Source organism: Megascapheus bottae, chromosome 18 (genome assembly GCF_031878675.1).
Source record: "Megascapheus bottae isolate mThoBot1 chromosome 18, mThoBot2.hap1, whole genome shotgun sequence".
Lineage (NCBI taxonomy): Eukaryota > Metazoa > Chordata > Mammalia > Rodentia > Geomyidae > Megascapheus > Megascapheus bottae.
The window spans coordinates 17,980,721-17,997,996 of NC_143526.1; the positions used below are offsets into that span (position 1 = coordinate 17,980,721).

Here is a 17,276-nt window from a genome sequence, read left to right on the forward strand (position 1 = left end):
ATTATAATAAAATATATGAAAAAAGAAATATAATGAAACAGGAATCAAAAGGCTAAATAAATCTGCTTGCAGCATGTATTAGTAAATTTAATAACTAATCTATTTACCATGAAAATATCATACTAAGTGAAGGAATCCAGTTACCAAAGGCCATACATTTTATGATTATGTTTTTATGACATTTCTAGAATAGGAAAGCCTATAGAGAGCAGAAGTAGATTAATAATTGCCTAGGGCAGGAAGCAAGGTGTGACATAAGCGGTGACACCTAACATGGGTTTTCTTTGAGGACTTGATTAAGGTTTTCCAAAATCAAATTCTGATAATAGTTATACAACTCTGTGAATATCCTAAGAGCATTTTAAAAGAAAAAACTATCATATGAATTAGATTTTAATAGGATCTCCTTAAAGATTGGGCTTTGTTATCAGCTAACTTTTATGTTATCTTTATCAAATCTAAGATGGAAATTAAACCATAAACGAAGTAAAAGAAACAGAAAATGGTATGATAGGTATCTATCTCTGGTTATTAAATTCAGTGTTTAATGTCTACAGGAAAGATAATGATTGAGAAACCACCCCCTTTCAATTTAAGAGCTATTTGGTTTCTAGCTGCTAAAAGAAACATTTCTTAGAATCTGCTATGCATCCAGGACTACTCTAAGTGCTGGGATATCCCAAAGAGCTACATAAAGCTCAGATGACAGCCAATGACCAGAACAGAATTTTTAAGTAAAAGAAAGATATGTTTATAAAAAACAAATTACAATACTGCAAAGATGTCCCAAAAACATTAAGCAAAAAGTGAGATTCATTTATAACTGTTAGAAATCATCTAAAAAAAAAGAAATCATTTCAAGTCAACACATCTTGGAGCTGAGGTAACTCTGTTTCTGTTTTGTTGGTTCCAGTTCAACTTTCAGTCATCTGAGAGGAATCCTCATTGCAGACCAAGACCACAAAAATGAAATGAACATAGTTGGTAGATGTATAAATGAATATAAAATCTGGTACTTTAAATGTTGTAAAAACCAAATGCAACTTATTTCTGTAAAAATTTCTAAGGTTATGGATTAAAATTTGAATGTAGTAGGTGATATGATTATTTATACATAATCTATTGATTCCAGTTCCTATAATGTGCCTAAAAGCAACTGGCATGGGGTTTATGGTACCAAAAATTATAAATGAAATGGAGTGAGATCTAAATGTTTAAATATTCTGGCTAGCAATGAATGCTAAGTCATTGATCAGATGCATTTAGGATTTCATACTTTCAAATGTATAAAAGTTTGGGATAATAAGAACATTTTAATAGTGTAAATATCAAAACTTACTACCATTGTTTGGATAAAATACGTACCTATTTTGGATGAGTGTCACACTCTTAAATTATCAAGGAGTGTTCTGAATTTGCTTTACATTTATCATTAAAAGGCAAAATAAAGAAATTCATCAAAATGCAATGCTTCCATCTTCACACAGTGGAGTAGGAGTCAAACATGTAGATTCCTTCGCAATGAGGTGGGTCATGACATCAATTTCTCTCCAGTGAAAGGTGAGTGGGAGTGATGAGTGCTATTTTGAGGACAGGAATTCTATGATAGAGGCTATGTGTTATTTGTGAGTGCGTGCGTGTGTGTGTGTGTGTGTGTGTGTGTGTGTGTGTGTGTGTGTGTGTGTATCCCCAATGACAAAGTCCGTAAGTCATTGAGAACAATGTCTTCAAGAAGGCAGAGCAATGAAGTTAAATGTCTAGTAGATATCTAGAGCCTTGAGAGTAATGGAACAAACCCTCCTACAAGCAGAATGCCTACTTTGGTTAGCAAAAAGAGGGATAAACACTTTATATTCACTAAGCTAGTGCTATTCTGGAGTTGCTTTGTTAGAGCACTTTAGCTTTACTCTAATAGGATCTTTTGGAAACACATTCCAAGATACATTTAAAAAAATAGAATCCTCGACTAAATAGGTTTTAAAAAATGAAAATCACTGTCCTAAAGAATATACTTGACTCTCTAAGAACTGTCAAAATTGTTTTTGAAATATTTTCTAAAGAGAGCTGAGCTGTATTTATTTATACTTGCCCTTGAGATCAAGAATGTATAAGCATCAACGTAAATGAGTGTCACTCACAACTCAGTGAGAAAAATGAGCAAGGCTTGAAAAATCATTCCAGTGGCCATTGGATGGCCAGTTCTTAAACAGTTCTTCATGGAGAGCTGCTTAAAAGTGCATCTGTTTTTCAAGTGTCTGAAAGATAACCACAAGCTGACAGCTAAATGGACAGGCTCCATAATATATACTAATGTATAGCTTCCTTATCTCTATAATAGTCATGACGGTTAAAAAGCAGAGCTGTGGCTCAAGTGGTAGAGGCACCATCCCTGAGTAAAATGCCTCAGTGTCAGTACCCAGGTCCTAACTGAATTCAAGAACATGTGCATGAGTGTGTGTGCGTGTGCACACATGCTTGCACACATACACACAGACAAATTGCTTTAATGTTTTTTTATAAGAAAAATCATTTAAATAAAAAGATTGCATCAGATGCAGGAGCAGCCAACAATGGGGTAGGCATTACTGCTTTCTTCTACAGGAGATCACATTTTCACATTGCTGTAATTAAAAGGGAATATATATCCAGACCCCAGAAAGAGAGATGAAGTCATAATCTTTATAACATTTTCAAACATTTGGGCATTTAATGAATCCCCAAGTTGTTCGGTTGGAACAAAATACCAGGGAGATTTGCAATGGTGGCTCACAATGGCTCTAAGTTAGTACAAAGCTAAATTTCAAGCCTTTTGTTTCTTATGCCATATCTCCTGAGGGAACCTGAACTATAGGGAATCACTGCCATGTTTATGTACCTTGAACTAGCAAGTATTGTTGTTGGATACTTGAGACTATTTTCCAGTAGGAATGTAATACTCTGTTAGGTTACTTTTTAGTATAAAATCCTGTGTAGCCAGAAGTTACACTGTGGTTCAAATGGTGGAACACTAGCCATGAACAACAGAAGCTCAGGGACAGTTCCCAGGCCCTGAGTTCAAGCTCAAGTTCTGGCAAAAAGGAAAAAAGATCCTGCCTATTTTAGACAGAATGAGAATTTGTACCACATTTGGTGGAATGCATGCATAAATGTATATGTTTGAGGATATTTTCTAAAATTATCTATTAAAATTGGAAGCCCTCAGAGGACTACAGGCAATTTAATAGTCACAATATTACTGTTTTACGATCCTCTTTCTCTATTGTCTCCTAAGGGTTAGCTTATGGAATAATATTCAATTCTTATATAACTAGAATGGCTTTAGTCTCCATTCGGCTTTTTTTCAGAGTATACTGATTTTTGCTTATTTCCTAAGGTAGTTTACTTTCTTTCCTTTTTGCATTTTTTAAATTTTCTTAATGTGGGTTCTCACTACATTGCTTAGGTTGGCTTTGAACTTACCCTACAGCACTACTTAGTCTCAAACTCATGACCCTTTCACTAACTCCCAGCATGTTGGGATTTACAGGCCTGTACCAGTGTCTGGCTTAGTTGCACTGATTCCAATAGGAAATCAGCTCAGTGATTGTGGACCAGAGATTACCAGAAGGATTGCTAACACTGACAGTAATTTGACAAGGATTAAAAAAAAATACATTGCCAGAAAAACAGATTCTCTGAGAGGAGAAAAGAGATGCCATTATACCACCTGAAAGCAAGTTTTTCAAAGCAAATGGAAATATCAAAGCAAAGAGAAAAAAGGAAGAGGAAGGGGTAGTGGGCTGTGGAGATGAAAGGAAAGGATGCATGTCTTTGTCATTTTTCCCCCTCTGGTTCCCAAATGTATTACATAAGAGAACTATTTCAGTGAGCCCAGAATTGCATAGCAATGGTTGCTACACCTTCTCAAACCTGTCAGCATTTGAAGCTGACAGAAGAGGGCATGCCCTTCCCATAGTCATTGGAGAACATCCTGATTTCTTTCCAAGTCATGTCTGTGAATTTAGACAGATGTACTGATAAAAATATTTGCACGTATATGGAAGGTTAACAAAACACCATCTCAGTTTCCTTTCTAACCATCAGAAGCAAAAGTATACACTCGAATGCAAATGAAGGATTCAATTAGACAGTTTTTGGCCTAGCAACAAAAGAGAGAAGCTGGGGAATTTGAGAGAAATGGAGCTTCCATGTTGGTAGTAGAACTATAATGACTAAATATGGGAAAGAAAGAACTTAGCTGCTTCAGCTAAGTTATGCCCCACTTCAATTTTTCTTTAGATTTCTAGCAATAACTCAATGTCTGAAATTACTTCCTCTCTAAAAAAAATGCCACACTGTGCCTGGAAAGCATACTTCAAGGTATTTTCCATTTTCTCCAGAGAGACTATTTTCTCAATTTCTAAGTACTCAGCAGATACATGTTTCTGCCTGGATTTTGTATCTGTTAACTACAGTGACTCTCATAAAATGGGCTAAAATTATTTCTTTGCTGTTCACTTTTCAGTAAAAATTCCTTTGCCATGTATCATGTCTAGTGTTCTCTTTGTTAAACTTATTAACACCAGCATCCAAATCGGGCTCAAAGGGTAGAGAGGCACGTACAAGATCTGCAAAGACCATCAAGGAAGTTCAAATCTGTCCCTCTGAGACAGGAATAGAGGCCAGTTCATATATTTAACAGCAATCTGGAGTGTTAGACCCCTTGTAAACCTCACCTGGAACTATTTTGCCAAAAAGTAACATAGGCCTTTTTTTTTTGGTATCTTACCAAAACTCGCTTTTCATCATAACTGTAAGCAAGCAAGCTAAAATATGAATATCCTGGAACCATTACATTGGAGAAGTCAGAGAGGCCTTGAAAGCCACTGGAAAAGTCTGCTTCCTATTCCAAGAGACTTCAAAAGAAGCAAGGCCTTGTCCTAATCATGTCTCCTTCTTAAATCAGGTTGAGTCACAAAGTGGATTGTCTACATCGTGGAAAAAATTATAATAAAGGTCTGGCTGGCTTAGCTACACTGGAGAACATGCCTTCTCACAGCTGAGGAATAGAAAAAAGGCAAGAAGACAGCATAGTTTCTCTGGTGTGATGGCTGCCCAAGCATCTGTGACATGGAAATGCTCTCTGTTGAAGTTTACTGCTGGGCAGGAGATTTTTCTCAGCAATTAACCCAATCTTTTCAAGACATGATTTACAATGCTAAAAAAAGAACACAAATATTAAGTGATGAGAGTTGCAGTCATTTTTGCAAGTCATAAATTTAAGAGTAAACTTAAATCTGAAGCAATCAGGAACCTGAGAAAGTACAACTGGTGAGAAGGTAAGCTCTCTTTCATATATGTTAGAAGAATTAAGAATCAGCCATCTATATGCCCAAAACTAGCCACTGTCCCCTAAGCCATAATAAAACAGTTATTTTTCCCTTAAATGAAATCAAAGGCTGTATTCAGCTAGCCTTTGCAATGAACAGGATCTCCTACTTCCATTGTACCTTGTCAATGATTTTACAATTGCATAATGTTTACATGTATTGAAGCATATAAAATACTTATTTTTATGTATTCCTGTAAAAAAAAAACAACATGTTAAAAAAGGGAGAGAAAGTGAACAACTGATTAGGTTTCCTTCCATGTTGTTTTGCCAGCCAACTATTCTTTCATCTATAACTTCACAATAAATTTCATTACAAATGTTATCCTCCTAACCAGCAAGTATTTCTTCACTTTTTCCTATAGACATAGTACTTTGGTAAGCACTGAATACACTGAGACTATACAGCAATGAAATCAGTCTCTACTCTTAAAGAATTCCTGGTTGGGAATGTAGCACAATAGCAGAGTGCATGCCTATCCATGCATTAGGCCTAGGATTTTGTCACCAGCAGTTCAAATATCTTTAAGCCCCACTTGGAAGAGAATATAGAATATATTAGCAAAAGCTATGGAAAAATATAAGAGAGCATCTACTCATATAGAAATACAAACACTGCAAGATCCAGAAGGAATAGTGTCCAGTAAGGGTTAATACACACCAGAAAATATTCTGGAATTTAAGCTTTAAACTATTCAAATGGGTATGGTGTATGTATGTGGTATGGGGTAGAAAGCAGTAAGGATGATAATGCTGTATATAACATGTGTATGTGTGTGTGTGTGTGTGTGTGTGTGTGTGTGTGTGTGTGTGTGTGTGTGTGTGTGTTTTAAGAAGTACATCCCAGCAAAGGGTCCATAATTGGCCCCTGCATGTAAATAACATGTTTTAAGATTCTTCTATCACATGTAGGATACAAAAGATATGTTACTAAGAAACTTCTCAAACTATGCTCTGGACAAAAACCGCTGCAAGCAATGCATGGTGATACATGCCTACAATCCCAGTGCTTGGAAGGCTGAGACAGAAAGATGGAGAGTTTCAGGTCAACCATGGAGACACATTGAGGTTCTATTTTTACAATCAAGATCATGGGCCTGGAGGTTGGCCTAGTGGTAGAATGCTTGCCTAGCATGCATGAAGACCTGGGTTTGATTCTTTGGTACCACATACGTAGCAAAAAGCTGGAAGTGATGTCATGGCTCAAGTGGTAGAGCTCTAGCCTTGAGAAAAGCCCAAGGACAGTGCTCAGGCTCTGAGCACAAGCCCTACAACTGGCAAAAAAAAGGCCAAAATTAAAACCAAGTAAACAAAAAGACAGGCTTCAACTAAATCTTTCTTTTACAGATGAGCAGGTAAAAGCATCTTTAAGTTTCTTAGCACATAAATGCATATCCTCTCAAGAGATGTGTTCCTCTAACTCTTCAAAGTCCTTGTTTACAGGGATATATAAAATGTCCATTGTTCACGCTGGAAGAATTAACATTAACCTGCAAGTAATGGAATATGATCAAAGGCTCAGAGCAGATGGGAAATGTGCACCAAGTGGTATTTCAGAAAAATTAATCTAGTAAGGTTTGAAATATGTAATAAGAAAGGCAAAGAGTGGAACCAAAAGCTTATCTTGAAAACTTGTTCTAAGTCCATTCTAGTATGACTTACAAAATGTTGGGAGTTTTCTTTGCTAGCTTTTCAAGTTTTTTTTCTTTATAGACTTTCTTTTGATGTGTATTATCTCAAGCCTCTATAGATAAGACGCACATAAAATGGATCTGTCTAATGAGGGAAAAAGTACAGGGTACACAATAAGGGAAAGAAAAAAGCTAGTCTGCACTATATGGCACCCAAGAACTAAGCAGAAAGCATTAACTTCACATGAGACAGTATACATGATTTTCAAATTGTATAACATTGAATAGTATTCCAACATGAATTCAGTTGGAGTGCTTTAAAATGACTAAAACACTAAATCTGGAATATAAACCAGATGTAGGTGCCTGGGATTAGTGAGGTTAAGCAGCATAGCACGCAACATAGCACATTTGTGCTTATCAGCCACATTTAAAAAATCTTTCCCAATGAACAATAGCTAAGACTTGGAAATTATTCCTTGATCTATCATAGTCAAAATGAGTATGTGATTATGCTTGCACAGGGACAATATTTTCAGCAAGCTACTATTACCACTATCACCCATATATACTATTTACCACAATGCAGGACCAATCTAGTTTTGATATTAATCTGTCTAGGGAGAAATTCCTATCCTTATGAATTAAAATTGATCCTTACTCATACTCCCGTCTCATCATCTTATTATTCTTTATAAAAATCTCCAGCCATTCCTTTTTGTAGTAGTATATGCTATTAGATAAATTCTTTTAAAGTTCATTCCACATTACCGTAAACTCTCAGAAATAATCATTAACAAGGTAATAAACAAAGAATCTACATTATATTGGTTTAGGCAGCTAAGATTTTGTTGGTTATTAAGGAAAATTGTGACTGAAAGACTCCATTTTTGCAATGGGGTCTTATTTGATCCTAGATAAGATGAAATAAAGAGTTGGGCTCTCACTGATGCTGGTAGCTCACACTTCTAATCCAGCGACCTAAGAGACTGAGATCTAAGGTCAAGATTTCCAGGTAGGAAAAGTTTAGGCAGGAGATCCTTATCCCTGACAAACTACTAAAGATTTGGAAGTAGAGCTGTGTTTCAAATGGTAGAATGCTAGACTAGAGCAGAAAACCAAAAGACAGTGGCCTAGCCCCTGAGTCCAAGCCCCTACCAACACACAAAAGATAGGATTTTTATCAAGTAGAACTCTGCACATAATAATTTCCTTCTGCAAAAATTTAGGATTATTAACCAGGAATTGTAGCCTTGATGAGGAAAATCATACTAATTGCTTAGTTTAGTCAAACATAGTCCTTTATCTACTATTATCATTAAGTGGAGCCCTTATTTCTAAAGTAGATCTGAAGAGAAAGGAGGCAACTTGTTCACGCTATATATTTGTCACCAAGTCTTTGGCTACTTAATTTGATCCATTTCTACATTTTTCTATTTATTTTCATGAAGAACTTCAAAAGAGGGACTGGGTTGTTTGGCCTAGAGGTAGAGTGCTTGCCTACCATGCATGAAAACCCGGTTCAATTTCTTGATACCACATACATAGAAGAAGTCGGAAGTGGTGCTGTGACTCAAGTGGTAGAGCGCTAGACTGAGAAAGTCCAGGGACAGTGCTTAAGCTTTGAGTTGAAGCCCCAGGACTGGCCAAAAAAAAAACAACAACAAAAAAAAAACCTTCAAAACAAATACTATATTAAGGAAAGGCAAAGCGTATTTCCTGACTTTGACAAGAGTCTAGGGCTCGCTTCTTCTAGAAATAATTCTTGTAATAATATTTTTAGATTTTTGTACATTTTATATTTCAGCTAAGAGCCTACATATGAAAAGAATAAGTCTAGAAATTTCAATCTATTTTGCTAGTGTCAGAAAATTCTAAAATGATAAACGCATTCGATTTTACCCTAAATGATGACAATTGTAGTTATTAATAGTCTAGTAGAGAGTAGAGGTGGAAAGAAGCATAAAAATCAATTAAGATGGGAGACTACAGAAAGGATATTCAGTTGACTTAGGCTACTGAAAATAATTAGAAAACATTTTTGAAATACTACTTAAAACTATACCAAAACATATATGCAAGTTTTTATAACTATTATTGAGTCACTTCTTCAGATTTCTTAAAAATTAGAAAGTACAGATACATATATACATATGTTTATACATTTTAATGTTTTTAATACTTGGCTGTTTGCAACAAATTAATAGTAATGCTAGGCTTCATGCAATTATACTTTCTCTGAGAGAAAATATGATTTGATTAAAAACAGTATTATAGGTCAATCTCACTAAAACATATTTATTCTTAACAAAAGATGTCTAGAAATAATGTATCAAATCATTTCCTGTGATACCCACTACAATCAAACTGAAGCAAACCAAAAAATCTGAACAGCTTCGAGGATACTTTAATAGAATTTGGAACAATATGGAGTCTCTTAAACCACAGCAAAATATATTCAGCAGGAATGTTTTTATTTTTTTTTCCAGTTAAGCACCCTCTCTCCCATTTAACAAAGAAGTACAAACATCATCAGAATTAGATCACTTACCATAAATGCCCGTTGAGATGCAGGGAAATGCCTGTGAATAAACCACAAAAATCACAATAAATTTCAAAGAAATTGTTCTATACAACATAATTTCTCTTGACATCTGTTTTGTTTGATAAAAGATGCCTTCCATTTGTAAGTGGGGTTACACTCAGACTTAGGATTTAGGCAGGAGATCCTCTAGAAATGAAAACGTTTGCCTAACGGAAAGCTGTCCTTTCCTACAATGACATCAACCCACTTGATCCAGCTTAAGTTTCTTGAATCTTGTGAGCCAATTGTTAACTTGTTAAAAATAAAATATATGATGTAACCCCCAATGAAATAGATATTTATCCGTGAAAAGATAAACAGTAATTAGAATATATCCTTCTTAATTCCTCTGCCTCACTTCATTATCATCTAGGCTCTTGAGATGGCTCACATCTACGATGTACTCCTGATGTAACTGCCACGTGGTGGTAGATCCTGAACATCTCTTACCTGTTCTCTGCTAATCTGACGATTAGCCTGGTGTTCAGAAATCTGAAATCAATCAATCCAATTTCAGGGGACCACTAAAATGCAGCAATTAAGCTTAAAAAATAAAAGTTTGGAAAAATTCATATAAAGCTTTGGATGAGATTCACCTGACTGTGCAGAATGTATAATAAGGTGTATTCTGTATCTTATTCTACTATACAAATCGAACATCAGAAAAATTTAAACATGTCTTGACATAGTACAGTTCATACCACATTCACTGAGAAATACTTAAAAATTGAATTTTTTAGGTGAACACACATGTGTAGATGTACAATTTATTCCTATTTAAGCTTCCTAACTGTACAATGCCATCTGGGTGTGGCTCTGTTTTCTCCTAATTTGCTTCTGTGTGAATTCAGTCAAGATGTTTTAATCTTTCTTTTTTATTTTTTTCAGTAAAGAAATAGAAATTTTCTATATCAATTAACAATAAAACTTTTTTCTGATTATATTCATAAACTGCTTTGTTAAGTGGCAACTCCTTTGTATAGCTATTTAAAGATAATAATAAATTTGAAATAACACAATTGCATTTGACCATGGTAGCTAACATTACTATTAATACCTATAATAAAGAAATACCCAAGTTATTTTTCTTTACATCTTTGGGTTAATATACACTATTAATTTCCTGTATCTTTTTTCTTTTCCAGAGCCTGAATTTAGTGTCTTGTAGTTCCTAGGCATACCTGCTTATAGTTGTTGTTCTACCACTTTAGATAAACATACTGTAGCCCAGTTTGGTTACTAGGAGATAGTCTCTGGGATTAACCAAGTGTAGAAAGATGCTCTGCTCTTCATACCTAGAGTAGCTAGAATTGGAGGCTGGAGAATCCCTAGCACCTGACTCCTCTACCATTTTATAGACTCCTCTACATTTCACCTGATGCCTTGCTAAAAATTTCAGAATTCATGTCATTTTGTCTTAAAGAAACTAACAATAATTTCAATTTGTACCCACAGATTGAAACCCTTTCTTTTCTGCTTCTGCAGAAACCCTTTAGATTAATTATGAAATACTAAAACAGAAAATAACTGGATTTCTGGTACACAGTATGTGTTGTCTTTTTATTTAATTATTTCATTTTCAGACATAGTTTTGACTCCTTTCCCCTTTTTTTCAGTGCTAGAGATCAAACCCAGGGTCTTGTACATGTTAGACAAACACTCTACCTCTGAGCAATACCACCAGAATCTCCTTTAGTTTCTTGAGATAATAATAAGTTCAGAATATTATTCTTGAATGCTTCAATGTGCCCAATGATGCAGAAGCATTCATGTGAAGTAAATTCTCAAAATATATTGTGAACTCTCAGGAACTGGGTCTGAAGCTTACATAATTTTCTTCCTGAGTCTTTTCTGGCTTCCTTTCAGTCTCTTCTCCAGATTTTGGTGTTGGAGGCATTCCTTAATAATCATTTGATACCCTAAACTCCATCTCAGAGTGAGTTTCCTGATCTCAACTAACTCTTACTTCCAGTGACATGAGTTATTCTCCCATTAGATCTAGCCGAAGAAAGAACATACTAAGCAGTTAAGGGCACATTCTATTTGCTTCAGCTCCCCGTTCTTTTTCTCAGAATCAATCATGCAACTTAATAATTGAGTCTGAATGTAGCAACTGCCTTGTCTGTCTTAACCAGGACAAATAGCTTCATCTGAAACCGACAGTCTTTGCCTTAAATGTGAAGGCAAATGGTAATGTAATGGAGGATGACTTCCGTAATATTATTGTGCTAACTGAAACAAAAAGGCAATGATAAAGCAACGATGGAAATACAGTCTCGTGGAAAAGATTAATTTTACATAAAATAATACTGTATATAATTCACTGAAACCACATCTCCTCCATTAATCACTTTTTATTACTTGAGAAAGGGAGACAGAGGAGGAGGAGAAGCAAGAGACAAATGAGACAGATGAGGAGGGAGGAAGAGAGGAAGACAGTTCATCTGAGGATTTTGCAATCCATCAGCTGTGTTCTTCATCATAATAAATTTCTGATGGGGCCAACAGAAGGGAGAAGAATGGCATGCTCTTATTCGAGAGCTGTGTTTAGCATAACTATCTTCATCAAAAACCCTTTCCTATGGAGAAACAATAGACCTTCCAAAGCCCAGGCCAATTATCTTGGTTTGGCTGAGGTGCAGCTAACTCAATGGTAATCTCTAGAATTTGGGAAATGACATCAGAAGACCAGTATTCAAGGCTCTAGAATCCCCTTTCAAGTGTACTCTAGGAGAAAAGTAGCTGTGCTAAGCTAATCACAATCATATATCCATCAGAAATCATATTAAGTGAAGTAAGCCAGACCCAAAGGAACATAGGCTCCATGGTTTTCCCTCATTAGTAATAATTAGTACACACCTAGGACTCTCCTAGCACAGGATTACAATAGCACAAAACCTAGAGTCATAAGGTCATAGTGGTTGAGACTAAATGAAAGGATTTCTAAGGTATGGAAAAAAGAGCTTTATCTTGTGTGACTGTTGTTCTTAATGTACTATCTTATTTATCTTCTCTTTTGTTGCCCTATGGTTAATCTCATATTGTTATTATATCTGACTGTATTACCTGGTATATTGTATATACATTTGATTATTTGGAATAGAAAAGAGGGGGGAACAAGATGATTAGAAGGGGTTTAGGAGGGAAATGGGGAAAAAAAAAACATGAGAAGGGGTATCAATGTGTGAGAAGTAACACACCAACTATCTGGCAAATGTAATTGTAACATCTCTATACATTACAATAAAAAAATTCTACACACATAAAAAAGAAATGGGGGGAAATCAAGATGAGTGTGGGGAGGGGAGAAGGGAAATGGGGACCATGACATGAGAAAGGGTATCAATATTTGTGAAGTAATGTACCTTCTACCTGGTGAATATAATGTAACCCTTCTATTAATTACAATAAAAATATATGGAAAAAAAAGAAATTTGCTTTATAGCACTTAGTTTTTGAGTATGTATTTCTAAACTAGAATATGCTACTTTCTTGGGAGAAAAAAGATACATATAATATATAGTATATATATTACATAATATCATATATGTATATATGTATATATGATATTATGTAATATACCTAATCCTCATTGTTATAAACTTTGGAGTTGAGACCTTTGGGAGGTTATAAGATCCTAAGAATGAAGCTCCTATAAACAGAATTTGTGCAGATATGACATATGATTGAACTTTTGTACATGTTTTTGGAAAACCATGGAGAGGGATTGGCATGTGGCAAAAAAAAATACTTCATGCTTGCCTAGAAAGGATGAAAGTGGAGCAAAGAAACTAAACCCAACCCAGATCAACTATACCCCAAAGTCGCCCTTAGCCATGTGGGTGAGAAAGAAATGTTCCCCAGTCTGAGTTACTACGGTGTGAAATGATTCATTACAGAGCACTACTATAGCAATGACAATGGTAGAAATATGCTCAAAGCATGAGTGATTATAATTTCTTATAACAATGAATACTGATTTTTTCATCTATGGTGAAAATACAAAATTTCCTTGGAAAATAAATGTACATAAAAGGTCAGTTAAAACATTAAATAAATCAGATTGTATAAAGTGGTTGTTATAAGGGTTGTTACACTGATGTATGTGATAAATAGAGACTTTAAGGTAGGATCTGAGAGCTGACGGTGTACGTGAATGGCCTCAGTTTCCCTATCTACAGGAAGCTGAACTGGATTAGCTAGCAAGATTCAGCTATAAATTGTATGATGCTATAAAATAGCCTCTTAACCTTTCCTATAGTTTAAGAAGATGACAGAGAGAAAGAGGCTATTTTATAGCCCAGGAGGTAGCTACATGACCACAATCACTCATTTTTCATATTACTGCAGTGAGCCCATCACTGGGCTAACAGCTGTATTATCTGATTCATTCCTTGAGAGCTTGTTTGGAGGTTCTAGCAGAGCAGCGCAGCTACTCGCATACCCTTTACTGAAGACCAGTCCTCTATCGTGGGTGGTCATCCTCTTCATCCAAGCACACAGATTCGTCGTGCACGTGGAGGGACGCACATGGAGGGGTGAGGGAAGAACGTGGAGGGACGCACATGGAGGGGTGAGGGAAGAAGGGAACACCCACCTAGCCAGCCAGATCAGCCGAATCTACCCTGGGGATCAATGGAGTGACAGATGTCACAGCCAGATCAGCCAGATCGTCCTCATACCCTATCTGATCCATTCCTATGAAATTGTCTGTGATAAAAAGAATTGCACCATTTCCCTCTTTTTATAAACATAGAGAAATGTAAAACTAAGAATAGCAACCTGCCCAGGCTCTTCGGAAGAAATTATTTTCTTACGTATGCTTTTATTCTTGCATTTAATAATTATCTTTTTTCCCAGTCCTGGAGCTTGAACCCATGGCCTTGGCATTGTTTCTGTGCTTTCTCAAGGCTAGCACTCTAGCATTTGATCCACAACACCACTTTTCTGTACATGTGGTATGGAGAAATAGAAGTCAGGGCTTCCATGCATGCGAGGCAGGCACTTTATCACTAGGCCACACTCTTGGCGTACCTTTAGTATTTCTTAAGTACACAAATAATTCATGAATACAAGACTCCCCCAAGCCTGGTAAAGGCAGACAATAGTAAAAACTTTCCCATAGAGCCACACTTCTCTCCTCTTTTTCAAGTAGCTCCCTGAAGAACATCACTCTAAAAAAGTTAGCTGACAGCACCTAGAGTCTGAGTTCAAGCCCTTCTACTGACCTCCAAACAAATTCAGATGTAAAACTGCTCCTTTAAAGGTTCATATGTATGTCTCAAGAATAAAGAAGATTAAATAATGCCATCACAAGGGTGAATATAGCAAATGGATTGCTCTCTCATTTAATAGAAAATTCCGATCTCATCAGGTTAAGCTCTCACTCCCACAGCTAAATAATCTGAAGGCCAATGTCATTTATAGGAGACTGTGACACAGAAATGGCCAGCAAAATGTTTGGAGAGCGCTCTACAGGCTCATCCAGGCACCGTAATTAGAAGCAATAACTCGGTTTCTTTTTGTTTTCTTCATTACACCTTTGAAATGGCTGTCATAAAGTCTTTTATTGCCAGCTGCTTTCATGTTTATAACTATACAACCCCATGCAGTATAAAACAAACTATTACACAGCCATGAATAGTAGCAGTCCTCTTCCCAACTTTATATTTTGTGGGAAGACAGCTGGATTAATTCCACTATGAATTTATTAAGAATGCTAAATGTTGGAGCCAATGGAGGGAATCGCTTGCTTTGTGCCTGAGCTCGCTCACGTGACTGGCAAGAATGTTTTCCTGAAAGCTCCACATATGTGAAGTTGAAAACTATTCTCCATAAACCTGCTGAACCAAAAAGAACGTGCAGCGTGTTCTATCCCATTCACTCTGCCAACGCGCAGCAAATGGAAGCAAAGGGAAGCATCAGAGGCTTAAAAACCCAAAGTAAAACAAACAATGCAAAAATCCTGCCCATACTAACAGCCTATCAGCTGTGCAATCTGAAAGCTTCTACTGCAACTAAATGTTTGTTCTCTGAAAGGTGACTTTTCAATGACCTTTGTCACTTCCTACTTTGTAAGTAGCAGTTTTCCATCATCCTCCTGATTATTTGTATTAGGGACATTTTAAATTCTTGCTATCAAGAAGGATGTCCTTTGCCAATACTGCCAGGTCACACCCCAGGGGACACGGAGATAAGAAGTCAATCACTTGAGATTCCCTAAGAAGTAAATGATTCACTTCAGGCTGGAAGGCCACAGCTCACAACCACAGTCAGGCCTAAGTGTGACTGCAAAGGGAGGTCATCCTAATTGAAGAAGTGGTCTAAATGACTCAAGAAGAGTCCTGTGTTCACAGGCAAGGGAAAAATCATTGCCTGAAAGAAGACAGGGGCTCTCTGTAGGAACTGATGAAGACAGATGGACATAAGCTTTCCTTAATGTGAAGGTCTGAGCAAAATGGGGGTAGTGTTCTTCACTGTTGTATCATTCTTTACCATTCTGTTTTCCCCAGTATGCCCATCCAGGGATCACCACAGCAGAGTCCCAGAGTGCAGACACATAATATTCTTTCTTTTTCCTTTTTGTTTTTGGCAGCCCTGGGGCATGAACTTACGTCTTGGGCACTGTCCTCGGCCTTTCTCAAAGCTATCCCTCTATCACATGAGCCACAGATCCATTTCTTGCTTTTACTGTGTATGCAGTAGCAAAGAATTAAACCCAGGACTTTATGCATGTTAGGCAAGCACTAGCCTACCCTCCTGGGCCATAACACACAACTTTCTTGTACACAAGGAACAATGCGCTTTGGAATCAAGTCTCCCTCCAGGAGGCATTTCAGTGACTGATACCTGGGTCATGTAGATCCCTGCATCCTTGATCTGGTAGAGTTAAGCCATGCTCGTTCACATCCAGAGAGCCCTATCAAGGCTTGGGCAGTCAGTCTCCTGGGATGGTTCATGTTATCAGTCCTTCCCTCCTCAGTTCCTCACAATTTACCTCTCAGTCCCACCCTCATCCCGGGCCCCTCTAACTAAATGCTATTCCCCTTAATGCTGTTTCAATCTCAGAGTGCTCTGCTTCTGAAAAGCAACCTAAGACATCTATTTGTTATTTATCTCAGAGGAAACAATACATTTTTGGTCACCTCTAGGAGGTCTTGGCAAGACAGAAAAAGAATGACAAACATAAAACTTCAAGAAGAAAGGCCTCTCTAAGACTTGAAAATTCAGACATGTAACTACTTGAACAGTGTCATCCCTGTGTCTTGTATCTTAGGTATCTCCTTCAAGGTCCCACAAAGAATGAATACTATGTACATATTTGCAAAATAAATTCACATAGGACCTATTGAGTATTTATGATTCTGAGTCAGTCCTTGACTTCCTTAACAGTCTTATCTCCATATATCTCTTACTTGGTAAATGCCAGCCTGATAAATTCTACTGTTCCCAGGAAATATGTGATTTAATTCCATATGCTGCCAGGTGCCTGTGGCTGAAATCTGGGGATAGAAGTTCAAAGCTAGCCTGGATAGGCAAGTCCACAAAACTTGTATATTTAATTAATCAGAGTAAAAGTTAGAAATGGTGCTGTGACTCAAGTGGTAGAGTGCTAGCCTTGAGTGAAAACTGCTCAGGCTCGTATTTTCCCAAGGCTCACAATTCAAGCCCCAGACAAGCAAAAAAATGCACA

The 17,276-nt window shown here is 36.7% G+C and overlaps 1 protein-coding gene across 1 annotated transcript in view; it reads right to left on the reverse strand.

The window, feature by feature from the left end:
* The window catches only part of Macrod2 (mono-ADP ribosylhydrolase 2), a 1,707,616-nt gene that overhangs the window by 556,872 nt on the left and 1,133,468 nt on the right, over nt 1–17,276 (reverse strand). The window contains exon 7 of the mRNA XM_090352924.1: nt 9,551–9,581. Coding sequence (XP_090209050.1) covers nt 9,551–9,581 — 31 coding nt within the window. The remainder of the gene's footprint in view (nt 1–9,550; nt 9,582–17,276) is intronic.